The sequence below is a fragment of the Nicotiana tabacum genome, chromosome 6, assembly GCF_000715075.1.
Source record: "Nicotiana tabacum cultivar K326 chromosome 6, ASM71507v2, whole genome shotgun sequence".
Lineage (NCBI taxonomy): Eukaryota > Viridiplantae > Streptophyta > Magnoliopsida > Solanales > Solanaceae > Nicotiana > Nicotiana tabacum.
In genome coordinates, this window is record NC_134085.1 from 75,072,253 (window position 1) to 75,095,802 (window position 23,550).

The following is a 23,550-nucleotide window of genomic DNA, read 5'->3' on the forward strand; positions in this document are numbered from 1 at the left end:
CTAACTCAAAAGGTTAAAGGGATAAATGAAATTTTCTCTAATTTTTACCAATATAATTAAAGTGATAATAAAGATCAAAATTGAAAAGTATCCCATGATCTGGCACTACTCTTTTTTGAGTAATTCCTTCTTTTAATTGGTTTAAAAGGATTTATATATGAATAATGTACATTACTTCCCGTATTATGAATGCCTTATATGAAACTGCATGTTAATCTAGGTGTTTGTATTTTGTTTTAGAAGACTGCTTCACTCACGACTTAGTTTTAAAAACACTCTCCTAATTCTATGTTTGAAAGCACTTGCGTGTAACCGTGTTTATAATTTATTCTAGAAAATAGCTTCGAAGACCATTAGTGTTATAAAAATTCAAAAGAAATTACAAAACTCTTTAAGAAAATCTAAACGCTTTCATATTATGATAACTAATAATTCTAAGGATAGACCAAATAACCTTTTTTCTACTAAATTCTATTTTTGAATATTTAAAACAACAACAACAAACTCAATATAATCTCACGAGTAGGGTCTGGAGAGGGTAGTGTGTATGCAGACCTTACCCCTACCCTGAGGATAGAGAGGCTGATTGTGATAGACCCCAGCTCAAGGAAAGAAAAAGCAATCAATACAGCAAGATAATAATAAAAACAAATAGTAACCATAACATAACAGGATAAAAAGAGAACTAGCATAGAGGGCCGAGGGGACAGAAAAAGAAGAAGAAAAGAAAGTTATTTGTTTCAGGAAGCAAAATATTTTGTTTTTCTGTAACTGCTTTGCATTTTTTGTCCAAATACGCTATTGAAAGTAAAACAGAACAATCAAATACTTAATAAAACTCGTTTCTGGAAACAACCCGTTTTGTTTTCCTGTAACCAAAGTCAAATAGTCATAAAAAGTAAAATAAAACAACTCAAAAAGAAAAATAAAATAAAACCAAATTGTGCTACAGCGTTAAATTGCAAAACCAATCTCAAAGGGGATCCGTTGGTTTCAACTTTCAAGTCAACAATTTGTGTCGTACTATCTCTATGCATTTATTGTTGGTCTCATTGGTGGTAATTGTATGAAGTCATCGGCATCTTCTTCATCATCGCTTTCAATCCAGCCATAACAAGGAACGCGCCTTCTTGGTGGCTCAAGGCAAACTCGCTTTGAGGAAGGAAGAGTTGCAGGGGGAGGGAGATTAGTAAGTAGTGAGCACGCGGAAGAAGTTGGAGGTGGAGTGGTAACATGATAGTCACTCCCTGCTTGCACTTCACTTCCACCATCAACCATCTGGGTAGAGGTCTTGTCCTCCCCTATGTCCTTCCACCTATTTCCATCTCCTTCAGCTGGCAGGACACTTAATACTTCTGCAAAACGGGGTTTTTGTTACTACTCCAACATGGACCTCAAAATCATATCAAGAAGCAGGATTCTTACAATCCAAGTTACACTAGAAAAGAATGCAGTAATGGTACTGAATTCGTTTACCTGACTAGGATGCATGTTAATGTTATGATGCATTAGTTGGACCGAATGTTTTGTTAAACTAGTTTCCGTTGCTTGGCAGCTAAATAGCTACTCCATAGTCATAGACACAATTCCAGAAGCAGAACTAGAACAGGCACTAAGCTCCTTACCACTACTGCCAATGTCTTGTTTGTTGCTGCAAAGCTCTTCGTATGTTGATTTTCCTACTGCATTGACAAGCACAGTGCTTGCTGTTTCTCCTAAGTATTGCCAGCTTTGTTGCATGTGGAATCAAGATGAGTGCTCGAGGGGCCAATGGTGCTTTCTGAAGCAGTGTCTTCTACTGCTCTTTCATCTTGTGAGGAGAAACCCTGCTTTAATTCAAGGTCTTCAGCTATTCCAGAATATGCAGATAGAACTCCAGGTGCAATTATCATTGACAGTCGTATCAATATCGTTGCAGAGGTGACAAATTTTCATCAGCATCATTGAGTTTTTCATATAGTTGGCACTCAAGGGAATGCAGAAAATGAGACATGTAGCGCCTATTTATACAAGCTTAACCAGACATGTAGCCTGAACAAAGATTTCCCAGAAAGTACGATCCAAGAAAGATAAGCAAATGTGGCTCAGCCCTTTGTAGTTAAAGATACCATATAATTTAGGCTAGCAGTTGCATAACAATAGATGTGTTCAAAAGCGAAATATAGACCTTGGAGTTTGACTTTAAAAAAAAAACAGAAAAGGAAAAATATGCTTCTTACTTCTTCTATATCTTGTAGTACTAACAAATCATAAAAGGCAGAAGGCAATCTATGAATTGACTTATGGATCATATAATGAATACAGAGGACAAGGGTGGGAATACAAGTCTTTCAAGGTCGTCATTTACAGAGAAAAGAAAACTTAATTGCTTATTGGGCTTGATCCAGAAGTAGCTCTTATTGTTAACAGCTGACAATCTCAAAACCAGGTAATGATTTTGGAGGAAGCTGGGATGAAGAATGCTTCCTTTAGTTCTGAGAGACCAAGTCACCAAGGAAGGCAAGTGTGATGAGCTGGATAAATTCAACTAAGAGAAAGCACTTGAAGCAAAACCAGAAAGAAGATAAACACAATAAGAGAAGAAAGAGGTGACTGCATCATTTAGCATGCTTTAATCAACAACAACAACAACAAACTATGCATCAATCCCAGGCAAGTTTGGGTCGGCTATATGAATCCTCACTGTGATGTTGCTCCATTTAAGTCTGTCTTAGTCCAAAATTACTCTAAAATGCTCTAATCAATTAAGAAAAACATCCAGATGTGACCAAATAGCAAGTTGGTGAAAAGAATAAGTACTATTTCAAGTTTATCAATCACAAGGCATGCCCTGAAATATCTGTATGAGGTGACAAATACCACCTCAACAATGAAGTGCTAGATTTGCACCTCATATGTTAGGCCTACATAGTGTAAACTTTCCTGCTTTTGGCATGTGCCAACAGCCTCTGCAATCAATGCAGATAAGGAAACTACATGCTTTGCAAAATCATAACATTCAATCAGTCTTGGACTTGAGGAAATATTGTGATGAGATATACTTTAATCACCAATTCATATTCATTATTGGTGCAGACCTGCAGAATATTTGAATCCAAACTGCTAAAAGCATTCTATTTCTACGTCTCACTTATTTGTGCCACAGAAAATCATTTGCAAGCAAATACTCTAGTATCGAGTTCCAAAGAAATTTGTAAATGACTAGGGGATGCTCATACTGTACACCAAATGCAAAGGACAGCCTATGTTAGCAGTAAGATCCACTTATATTGATTTTAATGAGATGCTTTATGTAACTTTTAACATATTTTAGGAATCATTTATGCCAACTGCAAAGGACACCATTTGATGGTCTATCACAGTTTATTGTAAACACGGGGGATAATACATGAAAGGCAAAAGCAACCAAACACCTTCAATGAGGAAAAATGGGCAGTAGACTCAGTCACTCAGCATGACATAAGGACAATTATTCATCAAAAAACTTAGATGACACAATACACAGCCGACGACAAGGATTTCTTTTCCACTTTGTATAAGAAACAATGTAATGTAACTTGGGTAGGTAACTATACTGAAATATGGTTCCAGGTAAAATTGAATAGACAGATTTAACCCCTTTCATGATCAAACAGTATGAATGTATCAGTTGATATAGGTTGAAACAGAACTTTCAAGTCATAATGCTTACATCATGACTTCTCATGAACATTGTTTAAAAGGCTACTGAATCATAGCAAACTCAAAATTCACGTAAAATTCGTAGCAAATTCAAAATTGTACCTTTGAGGAAGGAAGAGCTGTGGGGTGATGATCAGCAGGGGGAGGGAGACGTCTAACTGGGCATAGGGAAGGAGTTGGAAGTGGACTAGAAACAAAAGAGAAACTCCTTGATTGCACTTGACTCTCAGAACAAATTTTGAGATATTTAACTGGGCATGGGGAATGAGTTGGAGGTAGAGCAAAAACATGAGCATTGCTCCCGGGTTGCACTTCATTCCCAAAATTTCGACCATCAGGGCAAACAGCATCAGCTGTCTCCTTCTGGGTAGAGATTTGGTCCTCCCCTACATCTTTCCAGCTATTTCCATCTCCTTCAGCTGGCAGGGAACAAAATACTTCTGCAAGACGGGGTTGTTAGGGAAATGTTAGAAATATGGACCTTAAAGTCACATAGGCACCTTATACTGTTTCATAAACAAAAAGAAGCACAATTTTAACTTTCATGAGTGAACAGAAAAAGGGCAGCCCGGTGCAGAAGACATCCTGCGTTCATGCAGGGTCCGGGGAAGGGCCGCACCCAAGAGGTGTGATGTAGACAGCCTAACCTAATGCAAGCATTAGTGGCTGCTTCCACAGCTCGAACCCGTGAACTATTGCAAAAAAATGAAAATGCTGCAGTTCACTAGAAAATAATTGTATCTTCCCTAATCTGTTGGTATACAGTATACTAAATTGGTTTATCTGATCTTGATGCATGCTACTCACACATTAGCTCCGCTGAATGTTTTTCTACTTTGTTAAACTGATTCCCGTTAGTTGGCAGCTAAATGACTACTCCATAGACATAGAAATTTACACAGATCAAGAAGCAGAATCTGAACAGACAATCAGTTCCTTACCAGTATTGCTAATGTCTTTTCTGTTGCTGCAAAGCTTTTCGTGTGTTGGTTCTCCTACTGCATTGACAAGCTCAGAGCATGCTGTTTCTCCTACAGTATTGCCAGCTTCATTGCATGAGAAATCACCAAGAGTGCTGGAGGGACTAATGGTGCATGGTAAAGCAGGTTCTACTGCTCTTTCATCTTGTGAGGAGACACCCTGTTATAAGAATTCAAAGTCTTCAGCTATTCTAGCATATGCATATAATGCTAGAGGCAGTTATATCAGTAACAGTCATATCAGTATTGAAGAAGAGGTGAAAATTGTTCATCAGCATCATTGTTGTTGTATCATTGCATTTCATATAATAGGCAGTCACTGCAATACAGAAAATAAGGCATGTAGCTCATTTCCTATTTATACAAGCTTAACTTGAAATTGTTGAAGTTTGGCAAAATGCCAAAGTCCCACATCGGTTGGGAGAAGAGTTGGGAGGATTTTTCCCCCTATAAAAGAAGGCCTAATGTTTAGGATTTATACACACCTCTCATTTGCCTTCTCATCTGTTTAAGGCATTTGTATCTTCTCTCTTTAGTATTATTTCACTTGTATTTTTGGAGTGGAATAAAATATTGGTTGTGTCCGAGGAGCAGGCAAAATTAGCCGAACCTCGTAAATTCTGGTGTTCCCTTTATTGTTGTTTTATTGTCTTATTTATTATTTGGTGACTGTCATAATTTTTGGTATAGTAGTTGTGACTTATTCACACTATATACATTTGGCTTCCGCAACAATTGGTATCAGAGCATGAAGGAGGGAATTGATTACAATGAAGTGTTTTCTCCAATTGTAAAACATTCCTCCATTAGAATTATGTTGGCTTTGGTAGCACAATTGAATTTGGAACTAGTTCAGATGGATGTAAAAAAACCAGAAGGATTCAAAGTTGCTGGAAAAGAAAATATGGTGTGCAAACTTGAAAAATCGTTGTACGGATTGAAACAATCTTCTAGACAATGGTACAAGCGATTTGACGAGTTTATGTTGCGGCAAGGGTACAAGAGAAGCAAATACGATCATTGTGTGTATTTGCGAAAGCTTAAAGATGGTTCCTTTGTATATCTTCTCCTATATGTTGATGATATGTTGATAGCTTCCAAGAATTCGGAAGAAATTGATAAGTTGAAGATTCAACTGAAGAAGGAGTTCAAGATGAAGGATCTGGGTGAGGCAAAGAAAATTCTTGGCATGGAGATAATAAGAGATAGACGTTCAAAGAAACTCTGTTTATCTCAGAAAGAATATTTGAAGAGAGTACTACAACGTTTTGGCATAGATGACAAGACTAAGCCAGTTAGTACTCCACTTGCTCCCCATTTTAAGCTGAGTACTACTATGTCGCCAAAAGATGTAGCTGAACGAGAGTATATGTCAAAGGTACCATACGCAAATGCTGTTGGTAGCTTGATGTATGCAATGGTCTGTACGAGACCTGACATTTCACAAGCTGTTGGAGTTATTAGCAGATATATGCATAATCCAGGAAAGGAGCATTGGCAAGCTGTGAAGTGGATTCTACGGTATATTCATAATACTGTAGATGTTGGGTTAGTTTTTGAGCAGGAAGACAATCAGTCTGTAGTTGGATATTGTGATTCAGATTTTGCGGGTGATCTGGACAAACGAAGATCAACTACTGGTTATGTGTTTACTTTTGCAAAGGCACCAGTTAGTTGGAAGTCTACTTTGCAGTCAACAATTGCTTTGTCTACAACAGAGGCAGAGTATATGGCTATTACAAAGGCTGTGAAGGAGGCAATTTGGCTTCAAGGATTGCTAAAGGAGCTTGGTGTTGAACAAAAAGGTATCACAATTTTTTGTGATAGTCAAAGTGCTATTCAATTAGCGAAGAACCAAGTTTATCATGCAAGGACGAAGCACATTGATGTTCGGTATCATTTCGTACGAGAAATCATAGAAGAAGGTGGAGTCACGATGAAGAAAATTCATACTACAGAGAATCCTGCTGATATGCTGACAAAAGTGGTGACTACGATCAAGTTTCAACATTGTTTGGATTTGATCAACATTGTTGAACACTGAAGATTGAAGATGAAGACACAACCAAAATTTGTTATTGAGAGAGAATTGAAGATGTGGAATTTTGCCAAGGTGGAGATTTGTTGAAGTTTGGCAAAATGCCAAAGTCCCACATCGGTTGGGAGAAGAGTTGGGGGGATTTTTCTCCCTATAAAAGAAGGCCTAATGTTTAGGATTTATACACACCTCTCATTTGCCTCCTCATCTGTTTAAGGCATTTGTATCTTCTCTCTTTAGTATTATTTCACTTGTATTTTTGGAGTGGAATAAAATATTGGTTGTGTCCGAGGAGTAGGCAAAATTAGCCGAACCTCGTAAATTTTGGTGTTCCCTTTATTGTTGTTTTATTGTCTTATTTATTATTTGGTGGCTGTCATAATTTTTGGTATAGTAGTTGTGACTTATTCACACTATATACATTTGGCTTCCGCAACAGAAATAACAACTAAGCGTACCCTGAGCAGAGATTCCCTGAAAAATACAATACAAGGAAGATAGCAAATGGTCCCGTGTAGTTAAAGATACCATACAGTTTAAACTAGTAGTTGTAGAACTATAGATGTGTTTCAAAAGTGAAAGAAAGATCCTGGAGTTTGACTATAAAAAATACAAATGTCCTTTTTCTTCTTTATTTTGTAGTACAAACAAATGAAAAAAAGGCAGAAGACCATCTAGGAATTGATTGGTGGATCATACAGAGGACAAGGGTGGAGATAGAAGTCTTTTGGCATTTGCAAAAAAATAGAATACTTAATTGCTTATTGGGGACTTGATTCAGAAGCAGCTCTTATTGTTAACAGCTGACAATATCAAGACCAGGAGAGGATTTCGGACGAAGCTGCGAACTAAGATGCTTGTTTTAGTTCTGAGAGACCAAGGAAGGTTAGTGTAATGAGCTAGAAGAATTCCACTAAGAGAAAGCACTGGGGAGTAATGTAAGAAATAATATAAACATGACAAGAGAAGAAAGAGGTGACTGCATCATCTACTACGCTCTAATCAATTACGAAAAACAGACTAAGCAGAATAAATAGCATATTGCTGAGCAGAACAAAGGATAAAAGTTATTCTAACAAATTCTACGAGGCAAGCTTCCATCTTTGTACTCATTCCTTAGAAAATCATGATCGTAAACATGATAAACTCTCTATGAACCACCCAAAGATTCAAAAAGTAAGTACTGTTACGACTCTGTCAAGAACAAGGCACGCCCTGTAACTCTGATGTGACTCATACCACCTCAACAATCAAGTGCTAGATTTGCAGCTCATATGCATATAGGTCTGCATACTTCATAGTGTAAACTTTTGGGATGTGCCAATCAGCCGCTGCAAGCAATGCAGAAGAGGAAACTACAAGCTTTGGATAACCATACTTTTCAACCTTGGAATTCATGAAAGATTGTGATGAGATATATTTTAATCACAGATACACATTCATTATTAGTGCATTCCTGCAGGGTATATAAATGAACAATGTTAAAAGCAGTTCTAACTTCTAAGTGTAAGTTGTTTGTGAATTGTGAAACAGAAAATCATTTCTGGAAAAATGCTCTACTATTAAATTCCAGAAATTTGTAAAATTTTCGTGCGGGTGCTTGTACTGATCAACTAGGGCAGCCTAAGTTAGCAGTAAGATCCACCTATATCGATTTCATTGAGATGTTTTACGTACTCTTAACAGATTTGAGGAACCATTTTGTCCAACAGCAGAGGAGACCATTTGATGGACTAACACAAATACGGGAGATGATAAATGAAAAGCTCAAGTAACCAAGCGCACCAGCAATGAAAATTAGGGCAGTGGACTCCACTTGACATGAAGACAATTACTCCAACAGTTAGATGACACGAGAATACAGTATGCAGGATGCTTCAATAAAGACAAACATTAACATGCAATTCCCACTTCATAACTCCTTAGAAGAAAGAGTTTTGCAAAATAACTGAAAGGAATATTTCCAACTTCTAATACTTTCTTGAAACTATATTTCTACCAGAATTTTGTTAACAATTTAAACAGATATATTTTATTAGCTGATTTCCAGTTCAAAGAAGGGATTATTACTTGGATTTACACCTTAATAGAATAATTTCACGTCCAACAAATTAAATGGAATAACAATCAGCAAGTTGTCCCTCAATTTTATCTGTAAATATACATTGCACAGAATTAGTCCTAAGTCCTACCCTTCTTGTATAGCTTACATAAAGGACTTCGATATGGTAAGATGATTTTATCCAATATGCTTATATAGGTTAGGATAAATTACTTAAATAGGAGTTTACAGAGAATCAATTTTTATTTCCAGTAAATGCAATGTTTTCATTTCCAGTTTGGATAAGAAATGTTGAAGGAATGGATCCAGGTAAAACTGCATAGACATACTTTTCTCCTTTCAGAACCAAACAATATGAACTTAGCTACTTATTAATTGATAAAGGTGAAAAATGTTTCATCAGAAAACATATTCTACTTGATGGAATTATTTTTAGTATTTGCTTCAATCAACACAGACATCGTTGCTTCATATTACTTGTTTTAATCAACATCTCGACATTGTGGTCAAACTAAAATAGTAAATATTATCATCAAAACACACTCCTCCTACCCTATCCACTCCTCTTACAATTGTCATTTACTTTTATATCCAACCAAAGCAGGAAAATAATTAACACAGAAGAATTCTTAGTAAAACATTTTCCCCAAAATAATATTTTCATCAAAAGTGACTCGAGTCTCCGAGCAATTGTACCTCTTGTAAATTAGTAGTGCTTTCATCATTGCTCTCTAGATCGCGAAGTATAGCTTCTATGAGTTCTTTGTAGCCACAATCCTCAATAAAGGCCCATCCCTCATTTCCGCCGTATTCCTACAAACAGTAACGATAAATAAACAAAAAATCTCGCCTAATCAGCCCCAAAAATCGCCAATGAAACAGGGCGTTATTTTGGGGAAACCTAACCAGCTATATTAGATTATTAACGTTACCTTGAGGAGTTTATTCACAGTTTCCCGAACTAGCGATTCATCAAAGCCGAAAGATGTCATGGCATCAATTGCTGCGTCTATTCGGCCTAATCGCTGCCAATAAAAACCAAACAACAGTGTTAAGAAAACAGTACAGTATAAAGCAAAGAATAAAAGCTGAAAAATTCATCAAACCTTTCTGGGTCTGCCTCTGGGTGCCATTGTTGCGTATGCCTCAAGACACAGCAGAAGAAGAAGAGATGAAAGAGTGCGGAGGAAAAAGAAAAAGAAAAAAAAAAAGGAAAACGCACAATATGTGCATGTTGTTTTATCAGAGGCAGGGGCGGACTCACCTTGTACGAAGGGGTTCAGTTGAACGAAGCTTCGTTGGAAAAATTAATTATTTTTACCTTTAAATTTTATCAGAAAATTATGAACCTGATATATATTGTAATACCTGAACCCACTTCGCACTAACAGAAGCCGTAGAGCACTGCCAAAGCGGGCTCAAACTTCAACGTACGGCCAAGGTCCCAAGTTCGAAACATACCTTATGGCCCTTTTTACATATTTTGTTTTGTTTTCTGACATCGCTTTATGATTCTTTTTCTCATATTTAAAATCCAATAAAAGCTATTTTTATTAAACTCCTTCATTTTACTTCAGAAAAATTTAATCCTTTCGAAAAAGTGAATTTTTGTTCTACCACGTTATCGAATTACTTGTAATCTTTTACTTTAGTTTAGTTTATATGAAATTGTTAATTTGTATTATATTCAAAGCTTTAGTTCGGTGTAAAATATCTTTTTCTTTAATAATTTGTATACATTAGTTTAGTTTATTACTCTCTTTTTTTCATGCCTTTTGTTTGTAACAATTTTCTATGTTAAATTTATAGTATAATTTTTAAGTAGGTTAAATACTTTTTGGTTAAAATTGCTGAATTTTCTGAAATAGATTTTGTTAATTTATAAAGATAAACATTTAAAAAATTAATGGATGGAATTTTCTTTGTTATTTTTTTTAAAAAAAATTCCCTACCTTTCGAAAAAAATGACTTCATTTTGAAGTGATTTCATGAACAAAAAAAGCATTGCACACATTTCATTTACCACTCCACTTATACAATCGATTACCGTAATTTTGATTGAACCCATTTGTACAAAATTTTAGGTCCACTACTGATCAAAAGAGTTAATACGTTCTGATCATATACAGATATACACGTGGCATTCTCTATTGGCAGAATCGATTTTTAATTTTCGATAATCGTGGAATTTGATATTTATTGTAATTAAATATTAATAGCACTAAGTACTTTTTTCTTAAATATGCTTGTTAGGCCAACATCAATAAACCCGAATTAATTCGATACTCATAGTGAGTGTCAAAATCTCTTGTATTTAATTAAATTAACAACAAGAACCATTTATGAATATTCAAAGGTAAGCATGAACACTGCAAAGATAGTAACAAATGATAAAAACTTAGCATAAATATGTCTCATTTATTTTTATTAAAATTAAGATGTATGAATCTGAAGTCATAAATTTGTCTTTGTCTATAATTTAATAAATGTATAATTCAAATAAAATGCTAATTAATTTAATACTATATCAATAAAATGTCATTAAGTTCTGAAGTGATTATAAAAAGATAAAATTAAACTTGCATTAAGCCAATGCAAACGGACTGAATTATAAAATATTATCATGTAATTGTAACTAGTTGGAGAGTCAATCAATTTTACTTCACTATATTTTCCTCTGAAGTATTCATTAAAAATTGTTGTTTTAGGAGTAATAATTTTGTAAGCACTTTCTACATATGCCGATTTTGCTTCGAAGAACTAATATCCAAATTTCTTACACTAAATTACAATTTTTTTTTATCCTTATAGTCACTAGGGTGATTTGTACGAATAGGGTAGTTTTGTGCTGGTATTTATTTTATCTTCGCTTTAGTTGCCTAGTTTTGTGCATAAATGCCTTTTTAAAGTTTAATGAGAAAATTTTGGCTTTAAAAACCCTTACTTCTTCTCTTTCTATTTCTCTTTCTCCTTTTAACTTTTTAACAGTAGAACCTTTTTTGTATTTAGACTTACGAGTCTAATTTTTATCGGTTCACCTCAAATCAACATTTATACTTAAATTATAATTAGGAGCCTGAAATTTAAAATTAAAGCATTGAAAGTGGAAACATTGCAATTTGCATCTTTTGATCCTTCATGGTATGGCTTTATTTAGTTGCTCTATATATCCCAAGATTTTTTATTTTTTTAGAAGAATAGAGTGCATCGAATTTAATTCTTTTTTTGCCTGTTCATTTTGACAAAATAAATTGAACAAGCCTCTCTCTATAGTAAATAAGAAATATTCAGAAACTTAAAATCAAGGTTCCTTTTTCATAATGCTTCTTTATTCGACCTCTAGTATACCATGCATTTAAAAAGAATAGCAAGTTTTGATGTAGGAGTCGACACACTTTATTGTAAGTGTAAATTTTAAAAGAGTTTAACTTTTATGTATTAAGGTAAAAAAATATTTATACAATTATATTATTTAATAGGTAATTACAGATAAATTTATGAATAAGCATAATTAGTATAAGGGTAAAAATGATAACATAGTTATCATAATAATTAACAATTTCACCATTTAATTACTCATATGTTATGTTAAGCTTGTAATGGTTCCTCCATATTTGATGGTAATATAGTTTTTACAAATAGTTTACTTATTGCATACTTTCTACATAAAGGGAAAAAAGTACACATTTCAAAGGTTAAATGTGTTAAGTAGAAATCACAAGGACCAAAATCATAATGTAAAGATAACTGAGGGACAAAAAGTGATATCGTCCCTTAATTCACAAGCAAAATTTTCGAAATTGGGCAATTTAGACATTAAAATAATCCTTCTAATCACGTTTTGGCCTAATACTTCATATAGTGAAACCACAAATAAACAAAAACTGTATTGTGATTTTTTAAACTAAATCGGAGATTAAGATTTATAACTGGTGAGAATCTCTCAAACAATATGTGTCGTCCAATTTTTTACCCTTCTTGCCTTCTTTCCTATCTCCTATCATATGTAATACAATAGACTTTTGCTAAAAAGAAATAAAAAAAAGAAAAAAACAAATTCGAGATGCTTTTTGTATTTCCAAAACTAAATGAGAGTTAAACAATACTTACTTGATTTAGAAGTTCGGTCATCATCTTACATTTGCTCTTCATCTCACCAAAAAACTATAAATTGGCAGTGACTAATTCTGTTCTCATGCTCCTCAAATTACTAATCATAAGGTCCACTGCTCGTTTTAGTTCCTTAGCATTATTGACCTCACTAATTGTTTTAATCCTATTTTTTAGTTTCCATTGTACTTATCTTTGTTGCCTTCTGTCTCTCCATTTTCTCTTTTATATGGAAAAGAAATACAAAGCAAACCAAAAAAGGCATCCTTCTGAACATTGATTCTAGATCCAAATCGTTTGTGTAGAAATTAAATAGAGATAAAAAAAATCAAATTAAAAGTTTTAAATATAACTATTCCCCTGCCTTCTTTGTCTAAATGATAGTAGGCGATAATTATGTAGTTTAGCTACTATTGACGCTCTAACTTAGCTGCACTTTATTGATAATTGAATGTTAAATGATAACAAATTGCTCTAATTAAAAACTTTATGCTTTGTAGGAGCAATTCCGGACTATGAGGACATTAAAGAGTGTTTTGGAGTTAATATGGAGCAATGAAGACCAAAAGGAGGTGAGCGCGTGCAAAAGAAGAAAGAAAAAATGAAGGCAGAAATCTCCTCCAGATGCGCGGTCGATCCGCGGTCGCGCACTGGCCGCGCTCGTTAGGCAGAACAAGGGGCAATATGCGCGGTCCATCCGCGGTTAATCCGCGGCCGCGCACGTCTCTCCGAGAATTTTTATTTCAGGGGTAAATTTGTAAGTTCAGAGGCGACTCTCCTTGACCTATATGAAGCCCAGCTCGCCCAAAAAGAGGGTATCTTGGTTTTTGGAAGGATTTTGAAGGCAAGAACGACAAAGAGCAAGATGGAAGATTCGGCATAGAGTTTTTATCTTTCTTCCTCTTGTTTTATCATTGATGATGAATTCTATTGTTATGATTGTGAAAACAATTATGCATAGCTAAACTCCTAATCTAGGATTTTTATGGAACCTATTGGAGGATGATTTTTTTGTTATGTTAATATAGATTTGCCATAGTATTTTCTCTATTTGTTCAACTATATTATGATTGTTGTTGATTAAAGGGCCCTTAATCGACTGTGCTTATTTAGTATGTATTACTCGGGATAGAGTGCATATTTAGGTAGTTGTTGAATAACACCACTCCTAACGTATATAAGGGATCAATACGAAAGGTTTAAAGGTGGGATTAGGGATCACGAAACCTTGGGTGCGATCTAAGTGAGCTGTACTTAAGGCTAACTAACGTAATTCGGGAGAATATATCTAGTATATTGTTGTAATTACTCGGGAGAGAGTTACGACGGTCAGAGTGCTCATGATCAATAGAGAAGACTTAGGCAAATTTATAGCAAACGTAGCGGAAAGGATTCCGACAATAGGGGAAATCAGAACCTTAGATCATTTCAATTCTTGTCTACAACCCGTTCGTAGTTAGTTCTTAATTATTACATTTTCATTACGTAATATTTAGTAAGTAAACATCCAATCTATTACTTAAATATCTCCGAAAATTGAATACGTGTATTTATGTAAGTCCAATAGCTGTGATTAATAGGTTAATTCCCTGTGAGATTTGACTCCGGACTTGTTAACCGGAATATATTTGCAGTGACCGCTTTGTCCTTTTTATAAGGCATAGTTGGGCGTGATCAAATTTTGGCGTCGTTTCCGAGGAATTCACGATGTTATTAATTGCAGCTAAAAGAAGTTCTAAATTTTTTTGTGTAGTCACTTTTCTTCAATATAAACCGAATACATTGAAATTCTAACGTTTGTAGTCTTGGGTATTACATGTGCATGCCTAGAAACTCCTCAAGAACTGGTGAATTGTTTGAAGCATTATTAGATCTTGAGAAAGTTTTCAAGGCATTGAATCGTGCAAACAAGAAAGGCAAACAACAACAGAACTCAACAGAACAAATCGAACCAGATATGGGAGACGAAGTAAACAACATAAATAATGGGAATGACCCGAACAATCAGGGTGTGGTGCCGCTTGTTCCAGAAGCAGCATTATACGATTGGGCACAACCCACTGCCAACAACTTAGTAACCGCAATTGCAATCCCTCAGATACAAGCAGAATCATTCCAAATCACAAATACCATGCTACATTTGTTGTAGAACAAGGGACTGTTCTCAGGGTCATACGTTGAAGATCCTCAGCATCATCTGAAGAATTTCTTGTCAATCTATGCCATGCAAAGGCAACATAATGTGACACCGGAAGCAATACGGCTGTTGTTGTTTCCATTCTCAGTGACGGAAGCGCCTCATACTTGGCTTAATTCACTCCTCATAAACTCCATCACTACTTGGGAGGAATTAGTCAAGTAATTTGTGAACAAATTCTACCCACCCAATAAGACTGCTCAACAAATTGATGAGATATTGAGCTTCATACAGAAACCAATAGAGACATTACAAGACACGTCAGAGAGGTTCAAGGGTATGCTGGTTACGTATCCACATCATGATATTCCGGAGTAGATGTTGAGGCAGAGGTTTTACGTGGGATTGGCAGATAGCTTAAAGGCCAATGTTGATGCTTCAGCAGGTGGAGCATTTTTGAGCAAAACATTCAGAGAAAGTAAGATCTTACTTGCAAGATGGCCTAAAACTCAAGATGGACGACATGAAACGCTCTAATCGCTCCTGTGGTTCACTCAGGGCTTTAGACCCAACTAACTTTATAGCTGAAAATATGGCCACTCTAGTGACACAAATGAGTATCCTTACCAAAAAAGTTGATGAATCAAGCCAGAAGCAGCATGTACACATAGTTGATAAAACTAATGGGGGCTTATGTACATCATGCATTAATCAACTATATGTTTGCTCGTGGAGTGCGCAAGGTGATAACCAGCAATATTAGGAGAACACGAATTATATGGCCAACTATGGGGGATAGAGGAAAGGTGGTCAGAATTAGGGTCAGCAGAATCAACAATATAGACTAGCTCAGCAGCAGTACAACAACAACAACAATCTTGGGGCTATGCGACCACAGGGTCAAGTGGTGTCTTACCAAAGGCAACAGGGTTACAACCAACAAAATTAGTAGCAGGATTATCAACAACCTCAACAACAACAGATTGTGAGACACGATTATGGGTTTGCTAAACTTGAGGGGATGATGCAACAATTGCTTTGGTCCACTGGAAATATAACTGAAAGAGTAGACTCACGTGAATCAGCGATAAAGAATATTGAGATTCAATTAGGACAGATTTCGATGGCTTTAAATAATCATCCCAAGGGACGTTACCTGCAGACACACAAATTAATCCAAAAGAGCAGGTCCCAAAACAACTTATAGCAGTGAGTCTACGAAATAGTAGAGAACTATATCTGGAGCAAGAAATTGCTCGTGAAAGCTGACCTACTAAAACACTGGTGCCAGTACCCATTAAGTTAGATGAATCAATAGGGTTAACTGAGGTGACAATACAAAATGCACAAGAGAACACCAGCAAAGAAGAAGAGGTTGCAAAAGAAACTGAGGTAACATAGGAAACGACAATAAAAGCAGTTCCTGAGAAAGAAAAAAATCAAATCACAGGGAAGAAGCGACCTCCAACACCATTCCCACAAAGATTGGCCAAGTATCAGAAAGTTGAGCAGTATAAGAAATTCTTGGAGATGTTGAAGCAAATTCAGGTAAACATTCCATTTATTGACGCCTTAAAAGAAATGCCTGGTTATGCAAAAATGATGAAGGACTTGTTGTCTCGTAAGTTTGACTTTCAAGACTTGTCCACGGTTACACTGACTCAGACATGTAGTGTTTTTTGTGATGAGACCCATAGCTGAAAAGTTGTCCGACCTAGGGAGTTTCACAATCCCATGCACAATAGGCAACTATGTGTTTGCTAAGGCACTATGTGACATGGGGCAAGCATAAACTTGATGCCCCTGTCTATCTACAAAAGGTTGGGCATTGAAAGAGCTATACCCACGTCCATGTTACTACACCTAGCTGACCGGACAGTGAAGAGGCCCTCTGGTATTCCAGATGATGTATTAGTACATGTGGGGAAGTTTGTGTTCCAAGCAAATTTTGTCATTCTTGACTGTCGGGTTGACGAGGAAATTCCCATAATTTTGGAAGACCATTCTTGGCCACTAGGAGAGCTTTAATTGACTGTGAAACTGGAGAGCTCAAAATGAGATTAAATGATGAAGAGATAACATTCAACGTGTAGAAATCTATGCGGCAACCAAGTGAATTTGCTAATTGCTCTCTAATAGATGCTGTGGATGTAGTTTTGGAAGAGGAAGACGAGACATTGAACACTAAAGACCCTCTAAAATCCTGTCTCATGAACTTAGATGAAGCCAATGGAGAAGACCTGGCAGAGTGGGTACTTGCTCTTGAAGGCCAAGGTTTTTGGAGAAGGGAGTTCGAATTTGAGCCTTTGCACTTAGAGGAAAGAAAAACTCCTCCAGCTAAGGCATCGATAGAAGATCCACCAAAGTTGGAACTGAATCCACTTCCACCTCATCTCAGGTATGCCTTCTTAGGACCTAACGCAACTTTACCTGTTATTATCTCATCTAGTTTGTTAGATGTGCAGGCAGAACAACTTTTGCAGGTACTGACGGAGTGCAAGACTGTAATTGGGTGGACCATTGCATACACTAGGGTATCAGCCCGACCTTCTGTATGCATAATATTTTACTGGAAGATGGGCACAAACCTTTCAAAGAACATCAAAGAAGGCTGAACCCCAAAGAAATGGTGAAGAAAGAAGTGATTAAGTAGTTAGATGCGGGAATCATATTCCCCATCTCTGACAACAACTGGGTTAGCACAGTTCAGTGTGTGCCAAAAAAGGGAGGTATGACGGTAGTGAAAAATGAGAAGAACGAATTAATCTCTACACGAACATTCACAGGTTGGCGAATCTGTATGGATTATAGGAAGTTGAACTTGGCTACCCGGAACGACCATTTCCCACTGTCATTCATTGATCAGATGCTAAATAGATTGGCAGGGAGGTCCCACTTTTGCTTTCTGGATGGGTACTCGGGGTATAATTAGATCTCTATTGCCCCAGAGGACAGAGAGAAAACATCATTCACCTGCCCTTATGGAATCTATGTTTTTCGAAGAATGTTGTTTGGCATATGCAATGCACCTACCACATTCCAAAGATGAATGATGGTCATCTTCACAGATATGGTAGAGGAAATAATGGAGGTCTTCATGGATGACTTCTTAGTGTGGGGAATTCATTCGATGATTGCCTTATGAACTTGAGAAGAGTATTTAAGAGTTGTATTGAGACGAATCTGGTACTCAACTAGGAAAAGTGCCATTTCATGGTACAGAAAGGTATAGTCTTAGGGAACCTAGTGTCAAGTAAAGGCATTGAGGTAGATCGTGCAAAGGTTGATATGATAGAAAAGCTTCCACCACCTATTTCCGTCAAAGCAATCAGAAGTTTCCTTGGGCATGCCGGTTTCTGTAGGAGATTTATAAAATATTTTTCCAAAATTGCTAACCCTTTGTGTAAATTGCTTGAAAAAGATCACCCTTTTTTTGTTTTCTGATGACTGCAGGGTAGTGTTTGAGGAATTGAAGAATAGACTGGTAACAATACCTATCATAGTTGCCCCTAACTGGGAGCAACCATTTGAGCTGATGTGTGATGCGAGTGACTATGCTGTGGGAGCAGTTCTTGGGCAGCGAAAAGATAAAATCATGCATCCAATACACTACGCAAGTAGAACGCTGAGTGGAGCCTAACTAAATTACACTGTGACCGAGAAGGAGATGCTGGCAGTGGTGTTCGCATTTGACAAATTCAGGTCATACCTAATAGGCTCGAAGGTAATTGTTTATACTGACCATGCTACTCTCAGGTGCTTAATCGAGAAGAAGGAGTCAAAGACGCGCATGATTCGATGGGTGCTACTGCTGCAAGAATTTGACTTGGAGATCCGTGACCGAAAGCGAACCAAGTGGCTAATCACTTGTCTTGGCTGGAAGGATCCGAGAAGAAGGTTGAGGTGGAAGAGATTGTGGAAACTTTCTCGGATGAACAACTATTATCCACAAGTCTTGAGGAAGTGCCATGGTATGCAGACATTGCAAACTACCTGGCGAGCGATATTTTTCCTTATGACCTCTCTTCTGTCCAAAAGAACATGTTCTGTCACATGTATTATTGGGAGGAGCCTTATCTATTCAGGATTTGTATATTTAACATTCGGAGATGTATCCCCGAGATAGACCAATCTTCTATTTTGCAGGCATGTCACGCATCACCATATGGTGGGCGTTTCGGGGGAATAAGGACAACTGCGAAAGTCTTGGAGTCGGGCTTCTACTAGCCAACATTGTTCAAAGATGCACATTTATGGATAAAGGGTTGTGATGAATGCCAATGAGCCGGGAATATTTCCCGCCGACATGAGATGACTATGAACTCAATTCAGGAGGCAGAAGTGTTTGATGTATGAGGAATTGATTTCATAGGGCCTTTCGTCAGCTCATATGGCAACTAGTACATACTCGTCGCTCGGGACTACGTGTCCAAATGGGTAGAGGCTGCAGCGCTCCCTACAAATGATGCAAAGGGGGTAATTGGGTTTTTGAGGAAGAACATATTCACCCGATTTGGCACTCCAAGGGCAATAATTAGTGACGGAGGCACTCACTTTTGTAATCGAGCCTTCGCGAAGTTGTTAGAGAAGTATGATGTACGCCACAAGGTTGCCACCCCATAGCATCCAAAAACAAGTGGGCAAGTGGAAGTTTTGAATAGAGAGATAAATAGTGTGTTGACTAAGACTGTGAATCCTATTAGAACGGATTGGACAAGAAAGTTAGATGATGCACTTTGGGCTTATCGAACCGTTTTCAAAACTCCAATTGGCATGTCGCCATACAAGTTGGTGTTTGGGAAGGCGTGTCACTTACCGGTAGAGTTGGAGCATAGAGCTTTGTGGGCGTTGAGGCAGTTGAATCTCGATATTAAAGCTGCGGGAGCAAGTAGAGTCACGGAGTTGCACGAGCTTGATGAGTTTTAATATCACGCTTTTGAGAGCACAAGATTATACAATGAGAGAATGAAGATGATACATGATAAAAATATTATTGAGCAGAGTTTTAAACCCGGAGATAAGGTATTGCTATCCAAATCAAGACTGAGGTTATTTCTGGGCAAATTAAAGTCAAAATGGTCAGGGCCATTTCGTATGGTTGAAACTCACCCCACTAGTGCGTAGAGATTGCTGCAAAAAATGACTCGCGCACGTTCAGAGTCAATAGGCACAGGTTAAAGCATTATGTGGGCATGGATGAAGCGAAAATGTTGTCGGTGACTCGTTTGCTCGAGCCACCAATGTTGGGTGAGCCTTAATTGTGATAACTTTCGTCGTGTCGTGATGTTAAACCAGGCGCTTCATGGGAGGCAACCTATTATAATGTGTATACATAAATTGATATATAAAAAATAAAAAATAAAAATTGAACAAAAATTTGCAACATATGTGATCGCGCATTGACCACGCTTAGGCCGCGCACATTGTGACCTGCACTGTTGCAACATCCGCGACCGCGCACTTCATGACCCCTACTGTCCCACGTTCACGGCCGCGCATTGACCGCGGACCGACCGCGCACTGGGCGTCGTCTTTAGGTTTATTTAGAGTTAATTTTTTTTTATTTTTCTTCTTTTCTTATATTCTCATTACTAATAACTCCCCCCTCCCCCTTCCTTTTTTCTCTTCTCCCCTACCCCTTTTCACTTAACCCAAATACCTGATTCCCCCCCCCCCATTCTCTTATAAATCAAAACAAACAAAAATCTAGAACTAAAAGAACCCCATCCCTTCTTCCCCCACCGAATCGATCCCCCACTCTATCCTCTTCTCTCTTCTAACTTCTTCTCCTCACACAACATACTCACAAGTCCATCAGGTAAGGGCCCTTGTTTAAATTTTGGTTGGGTTATTTGAATTTCTTAGTTATGTAGTAGTTTTCTTCTTATTTTGTTTTGTAGTAGATTTCTTCTAGTATTGTGCTCTAGTTACACTCATGGGTATGTCGGGGTAGTAGTCAAATTTTATCTTGACGGGTTAGGTTGACATTGTATATCTGTGGTTGAATTAGGGTTATCAAATTGTTATCTGGGAGTTCGGGTGAATTGTGCAATCCAAGTGTTTGTTTAAATGCAAAGTGAGTCTTGAATGTAATTTATGACCAATTGTGCGGGTGAAGTCTGAGTTACCGCCCTTGGTTAACATATTTTGTTTTTCGCTGATAGTGATATTTGTTTCAGGTAGTATGACGCCATCAAAGAAACGAAGAACCATAGGTACATCCTCCAGTGGTCACGCTGGACGATCTAGGCCATGAGCTTCAGCTAATGTTCGCCAGTATGATAGTATCAAGTTCGTCTACAGCGAGGCTCAGGACCGTTTTGGTAAAAAGGCACCAAAGAAACCCGTACCGGAGAGGGGAATTGATATAGGGTCCCTCCAATATGACTGTCCCAACATGTACCATGAATTGGTTCGGTGCAGGCTGGATAATTTCTTTGAAGAGTCGGACGAAGCTTATTTGATAGTTGTGAGGGAGTTTTACGCGAACATTCCGGAACATGTGAACGATGTTTGCACGGTTCGAAAGAAAAATGTGGACGCATCCATATAGGCCATTCAAAGAGCTTATCGGTTGCCAATGTTCAGGGAGGACCCTGATGCGGAGGACTACTATGTCACCTATGGCAGACAATCCACCATATGGAGTTTGTTCTTTGGCACAATATGTGTGCCCAACAAGGAAGTAGTGTGGATTATACCATGGAAGAAGTTTCATTCGGCATGACTCACCTTTTAAGGGAAGTGTTGGTTGTATATCATCAATAGCCGCTTGCTACCTTCCTCCAACACCACTGAAGTGAATGGTCCAAGAGCTGTATTGATCTGGTGCTTCTGAATGGCCACGATTTTGATGTGGCCAAGGTTATTTACGACGAGATGTTCATCCGTTGTCCAGTGAGGAGGTATGGGTTCTTCTTTCCTTCTCTAGTCACTAAGTTATGTCGGGAAGCACGGGTACCAGAGAACTTGAGCGTGGATGGAAGAGTGAAGAAAGAAACAAAGTTCAGGGTGGATAAAGTGACCATCGGGAAGGATCCTGTTGCACCTGTTGAGTCTGCTAGCGATGAATCTGATGCTCCTGATGAGGGTACTGAAGGGCAAACTGAGGTTGTGGCTGCCTCACCTCTACATGAGCGGGTTATTGAGGGTACTTCAGTATCATATAGGACACGAGAATGACGGCCTTAGAGCAGGAAATGGCAGGGATGCGTACTTCTGTCACAGACTTGGGAACTCGAGTAGATGCCCTTGCTACCCAAAGTTCCAAATCTAAGAGGAGAGTCATGGATTGGTTGCATGCGCTTGGCAGAGCCTACCATCTTGATCCCGACACTGTCTCCGACCAGGACTGATTCTACCAGGGAAGTTCCTTTACCTTACATTCTTCTTTGTGTGACATGAGGACATGCCACCATTTTAAGTGTGGGGTAGGGGATATGTTGTATATATATATATAGGAATGTAACTTGATTTTAGTCTTTGGTTAGTTTGATTTTATTCTTTGGTTAGTTTTTCTAAATGTGTGAATGTGTGAAAAATTCAAAATTTTGACTTGTCCCGACAATGGATATCACTCGACGGGTTTCTTGAGGGTCTAAGTTGAAAGAAAGAAAAAAAAGAAAAGATTTTATTTTGTAGGTAGTGTATCAATTCCCTCTTGGTTTTTCTTCGGACCGTGGTTCTTTTCCAAGTGGGCTATGGGCTAATATGGAAATAGGATCTCTTAACGTCGTTATGCCTTGAATATAGCGGGTACTTTAGTATGACGCTTAGGCTCAATTGTTGATTCTTGTTAGATTGCTTTAAATTGTACTCCCCGTGTTCCAGTTTATGTGAACCTATTTCTTTTTTGGTCCATTCCAAAAAGAATGACCCCTTTCTAAATTTGGTAACAATTTAACTTAAACTTACAATTCTACCCTTAATGAGAAGCTTTTATAAACACACAAACACTATGGGCCCCTTTTTGACTTGTTTAGGACCACAAATCCCAAAAGTCCTCATTTTTTTTAAACTCCGTGCCTAGTCAAACATGTTCATATAAATTGGAACGGAGGGAGTATGTTCTTAATGTTACATCTCGCATTTTCGTACGTTAAAATTTCGTTTTCAGTTAACCAACGTAGACTCGGGGATGAGATCATCTTGACGTTAACATACTTATACTATTTATAGCAAGCGATAAATAAGTGTTATGAAGGATAAAGGGGTACACGAATTAAAGAAAATGAGTTTCGTTGAAAGTGGCCAATTTGGAAAATACGGGTCGCACGATAATACCTGATAATTATGAACTAGTACCATGCAAGGTACCATATGACCATGGTAGTTTAAAAATAAATAGAATTTTAAGTAATTTGTGGTAATTTTTAAGTTATGCGGGTAATTAATTAATTACCGGATAATCGAACATTACCCAGTTAACTAATAAGCGGACAAAACTTAACTAATTATGCCCAAAAGACACGTGGCACAAGGCCACTAACTAGGAAGGATGATTCATTAAAATGTGATAGGTGTCTATATCTAATGTAACCTA

The 23,550-nt window shown here is 37.4% G+C and overlaps 1 protein-coding gene across 5 annotated transcripts; it reads right to left on the reverse strand.

Annotated features, from left to right (window-relative positions):
• Window positions 1-808: 808 nt before the first annotated feature.
• Window positions 809-10,061, reverse strand: LOC107817835 (uncharacterized). 5 transcript variants are annotated; one of them, XM_016643722.2, is made up of 7 exons: window positions 9,868-10,061; window positions 9,694-9,786; window positions 9,458-9,574; window positions 4,623-4,821; window positions 3,784-4,121; window positions 1,477-1,873; window positions 809-1,355 (listed from the first exon to the last, which is right to left on the reverse strand). In XM_016643722.2, exons 1-6 carry the CDS (start codon window positions 9,892-9,894, stop codon window positions 1,850-1,852), a joined length of 798 nt encoding a protein of 265 aa, XP_016499208.1. In that variant the 5' UTR covers window positions 9,895-10,061; the 3' UTR covers window positions 809-1,355; window positions 1,477-1,849. The 5 variants fall into 5 exon arrangements, with proteins under 5 accessions (XP_016499208.1, XP_016499206.1, XP_016499209.1 ...); XM_016643720.2 differs by having other exon boundaries at window positions 1,477-2,031; XM_016643723.2 differs by having other exon boundaries at window positions 1,477-2,474; window positions 9,868-10,060.
• Between the last annotated feature and the right edge of the window lie 13,489 nt (window positions 10,062-23,550).